Here is a 4,190-nt window from a genome sequence, read left to right as displayed (position 1 = left end):
TCCAGGGGATGCTCAGGGCTGTTGTCTGGTGGATTTAGTGCAAACATCATCGATTTGAGCAGCATCCCAAGGCTCTGGATGTGGGAATCCTGCGGGAGGTGCTCTCAGGGGGGTGTTTGTGCCCGCCTTTGAGGCCATAAAGAGCTTTTTTGTTGTTCCAAGGAGCGGGTAAGTGGATAAAAGAGCAGGGTTTGAAACATTGCAACAGCAGAGGGGAGATGTCCTTCCCCCCCCTAAAACCCCAGGCAGCAGCAGTAGGGAGGAAAATGTTATCTGGAGATATTAAGAGTTACTTTGAGGCAATTAGGAAGCCACTGAGTGTCCTCCAAACTCGGAGAGAAGCTTTGATAGCAAGAGAAAATTCGTATCTCCCTCAAAGGACTCCAGTTTGTGTGTTCTCTCCTCTCCCTCAACTCCCTTCCCTGGAATTTTGCCCCCTCCACCCCCAACTCAGCAGCTTTGCCTTTGCTCTGGGAGCTGCAAGATCCCCCCAAAAAAAAAAACCTCTGAAAAGGGACAAATCCAAGCAATTTCTCAAAGTCATTTATTTGCCTGTATTTCCCTGCTGCAGGAGGAGCACTGAGATTATTATTAATTCCCTGATGGGGAAAAAAAAAAAAATTGAGTTTTTTGGTAGTGCAAGTAGGAGTTGATTCCCTAAAAATGACTTGTGGGATCATGCTCTGCAGTTGGGATGATTTCTCATAACCCTGGAATTCTTGGGGGCTGGAAGGGGCCATAAAGCCCGTTGGGGTTCCAACCCCCAGCTTTCACCTGCCAGCAGGGAATTCGCTGCTGGGAGAGCTGAACTCCTGGAGCTGCTGCTGCTGCTGCTGCTGCTTTGGACAGGGAATGTTCCAGCAGGGCCAACACCCGGATATGCAAAACTCATCTGTCAGTGCCCCATTGTCCCCGTCCCTGCTCTGGATTCTCACGGCACTGTGGAGCTTCCCCAGGGCACAGGGCAGCTCTGAGGTTATTGCAGTTGTGCTATTAAAGTCGTAAAGGTGATTTGGGGCCTTTTTTTAATAATTTTAAAGCCTGGGTTTTAGCTCATCCAGCCCAGCACCAGCAGTTTGCAGCAGGTGGTTTGCAAAGCGGGGGGCAGGAGGGGCAGAGAGGGACAGTTGCTGTCTCTCTGTGGGGCTGGACCAGCCCTTTCTGCCCCTGAAAGCTGCAAATTTTGGGAATTCTGGAATGATTTGGCTTGGAAGGGGCCTTAAACCACCAGGGACACCTTCCACTAGCCCAGGTTGCTCCGAGCTGGCCCTTGGACACCTCCAGGGATGGGGCAGCCAGAGCTGCAATAAAACAGGATGAACAAAATGCTTTTTAATTTCATGCTCAAACACTTAAAGCCTTGGGCTTTTTTAGTTTCTTTTGTGTGTGTGTGGTTTTTTTTCTTTTTTTACTGTCAGTGGCAAGAGGTTTGTGCAAAGACACCGATCGTTACTGAGAATCCCTCCCCTAATCAGCGCTAGAAAGGGCGACACGACCACGCCCAGGATTTAAAGCGGAAAGAAAAAAAGAGATGTTTTCTGCTTAAAAAAAAAAAAAAAAAAAAAAAAAAAAAAAAAAAAAAAGAAGCTGTTGCTACCAGGAGGGGCTCCAGCCGTGCAGGTAGTAGAGGCAGGGCAGGTAGGGCCAGGCTGCCCTGAGGGCCAGCAGCGATGCCCCCGGCAGCTCTGCCCCTTTGTGCCCCCCCAGGGAAGAGTCCGGCCGGGCCATCCCCTGTTTCCTCTTGGTCTTGTACCTGCGGTTCTGGAACCAGATCTTCACCTGGGTCTCGGTGAGCTGCAGGTTCTTGGCCAGGTGGGCTCTCTCCGGGGCTGACAGGTACTTCTGGTGGCTGAATTTCCTCTCCAGCTCGATCACCTGGCTGTGGGAGAAGGCGGCCCGGGAGCGCTTGGGGGGCTTGGGGGGGCGAGGGGATGCGGGCAGGGGGGGATCACACCCCGCCAGGTAACTCTCCACCGTGGAATCTGTGGGGAGAATCGACAGTTACCCCCCAAATCCTTCGCTTTATCCCCCCCTCCCATCCCCTCCCAGAGAGCAGAGGGGTTGATGTTTGGGTTGATTTGGTTGGTTTGTTCAACGAGGGGGTTTGGGAGTCACAGGGGAGGGAGGTTTGTGTGGTCCTGAGTCAGAGAGGTTTGATTGTTGCCAGTTCATCCCAGAAACTCGAAGAGTGGGGAGGATGGGGTAGGGTAGGGGGAGGAATGGGATAGGAATAGGGAAAGGATAGGTTAAGGTAGGGTGGGATAGGGATAGGGCAGGATAGGATGGAATAGGATAGGATAGGGATAAGATAGGGACAGGGAAAGGATAGGGATAAGGAAAGGAATAGGACAAGGATAGGATGGAATCATATCCCCAGAAAGGGATACTTTTCAGTGCTGGTGGAGGTTCTCCCCAGACCCCCAAGGTTTTGTTATGTCCTGTGTGGTATCAAAGCCTCTTGAGATTTTGATTGCAGAACTCATATTTTTAGGCTTTTTTGTTTTTTTTTAAATACCCTCCTGTGCCCACAGGACAATCCTGATTCCCAAAGAAAACAAGCCCTCAGGCTCCAGAGGATGGCTCAGGAGTGGGGAATCAGAGCAGCTCGGAGCCGACTGCAGGTGGAGAGCACCGAAAAATCAATCCCTCCCTTTTCTACCCCTCAACTCCCAGGCAGTTTTAAACCTTCAGGCCTGGCTTTCCTGCCCTCAAACTGCAGGGCTGGCCCTGGATCCCAGTGTTTGCCTCCAGACTATTCCTCGTGGCACCGATGGATCACCGAAGCCCCGACCCAGGAAGGTGCTGAGCTCCTGGGAAGTGTCACCTGGAGCTCTTAAAGCCTCTCAATTCACTTTATTTGTGCAGTGAATTCCTTTCTGTGCATTGTCAAGATGGAAATAAGCCAGGTTTTTTGGCCTTTGGTTATTTTTTTAGTGTATTTTCTTAAGGTGGGAATATAATGCTCAAAGTATAAAGAACAGCTCCCAGCTGGTGTAAATCCTGGTTGTCCCCCTGGAATTCCAGAGCTGGGCTCATTTACACTTCCTGGGGGATTTGGGGTGATTTTCAGTGATTTTTTTTTTGATTAATCAGCCCAAGGGCTGTCTCTGAACTTGCTTTTATGCAGAAACTTCTTTTAATAGAATCGAAATGCAAAGCCAAAATTCCCCTGGCAGGGGCTGTTGGAGGGAGCAGGACTTGGTCACCAGGGAGTTCAAAATTGCTTTTTTGGCCGTTTTAGCTCAGCCAGTTTGGGCAGGGAAAGGCTGAGTGTCCTCCCCCAGCCCAGGATGGGCTCGTGCTGCTGCAGGGACAGGGACACCAGGCACAAAAACTCGGGGTTTGGGATGTTGGGATCTGCAGCCCCATCCCCATGGCGCCTGTTGTGGGATCTTCTGCATTAAAAGGGAATTTATTTCCCGAGGTATTACAGAAATGCTTCATCTGGGAGTTTTTAAACATCATTTTAGGCACATTCAGACTTTGGAGTTGTTCAAGGTACCCGGAGAAAGGTTTTCCCAGTCACTAAATCCCCTCCTCTCGGGTGATCCTCACAGACACTCCTGATCCATTCCCTGATCCCAGCAGAGACACTCCTGATCCATTCCCTGCTCCCAGCACAGACATTCCCCATCCATTCCCAGACCCATTCCCAGCCAGCCGGCTCCTCCAGGAGCTCCCAGCCCTTACCTGTGTCCACTTCCCGGGGTGTCCCCGTGCCGTGGGATGCTCCCGTGGGGTGGGGGCTCCTGGGTTTGTTGCCGGGGGCCGAGTTCCCCTCCCTGCCCTCGGCCGGGGCCGCTCCCATCTCCCCATTCCCGGGGCTGCCAAACCCTCTGCTCCTGCCCCTGTCCAGCCGTGCTCCTCGCTCTGCCCCATCCCGGAGGATGTCTTGGATGAGGAAGGATGTCCTGGGCCTGGAGGAGACCGGGATGGGCTGCTGGGGGGCCGGGGGGGTCCGGTTCATCTCTACCGGGGCGCTGCTGGGTGAGCTCTGCCTCCTTCCCTGGAGCGCCCCTGCGCTCATCCTCCTCTTCCTCCTCCTCCTCCTGCCGTCCCTGCCCAGAACTTCCCACCCTCCCGGCCCTGGATTTATCCTGGAGGCAGCCAAGCCTCCCGGGGCTGATTGGAGAGCCCCGGCAGAGTCTACGCCCTTCCCTCGTGTCTTGGCTCCCGGCGGAGTTTTTGGC

General features: G+C 53.0%; 1 protein-coding gene across 1 annotated transcript; it reads right to left on the bottom strand.

The window, feature by feature from the left end:
- Positions 1–1,573: 1,573 nt before the first annotated feature.
- Positions 1,574–4,045, bottom strand: NKX3-1 (NK3 homeobox 1). Its single transcript, XM_027905133.1, has 2 exons — positions 3,691–4,045; positions 1,574–1,982 (listed from the first exon to the last, which is right to left on the bottom strand). The coding sequence occupies exons 1-2, from the start codon at positions 4,025–4,027 to the stop codon at positions 1,594–1,596; spliced, it is 726 nt and encodes a 241-aa protein (XP_027760934.1). The 5' UTR covers positions 4,028–4,045; the 3' UTR covers positions 1,574–1,593.
- Between the last annotated feature and the right edge of the window lie 145 nt (positions 4,046–4,190).

The sequence above is a fragment of the Empidonax traillii genome, unplaced genomic scaffold (genome assembly GCF_003031625.1).
Source record: "Empidonax traillii isolate 1590-97213 ecotype Southwest subspecies unplaced genomic scaffold, ASM303162v1 scaffold1124:size387931, whole genome shotgun sequence".
NCBI lineage: Eukaryota > Metazoa > Chordata > Aves > Passeriformes > Tyrannidae > Empidonax > Empidonax traillii.
The sequence above is the reverse complement of the archived record's forward strand: the minus strand, read 5'-3'. Positions and strand labels throughout refer to the sequence as shown.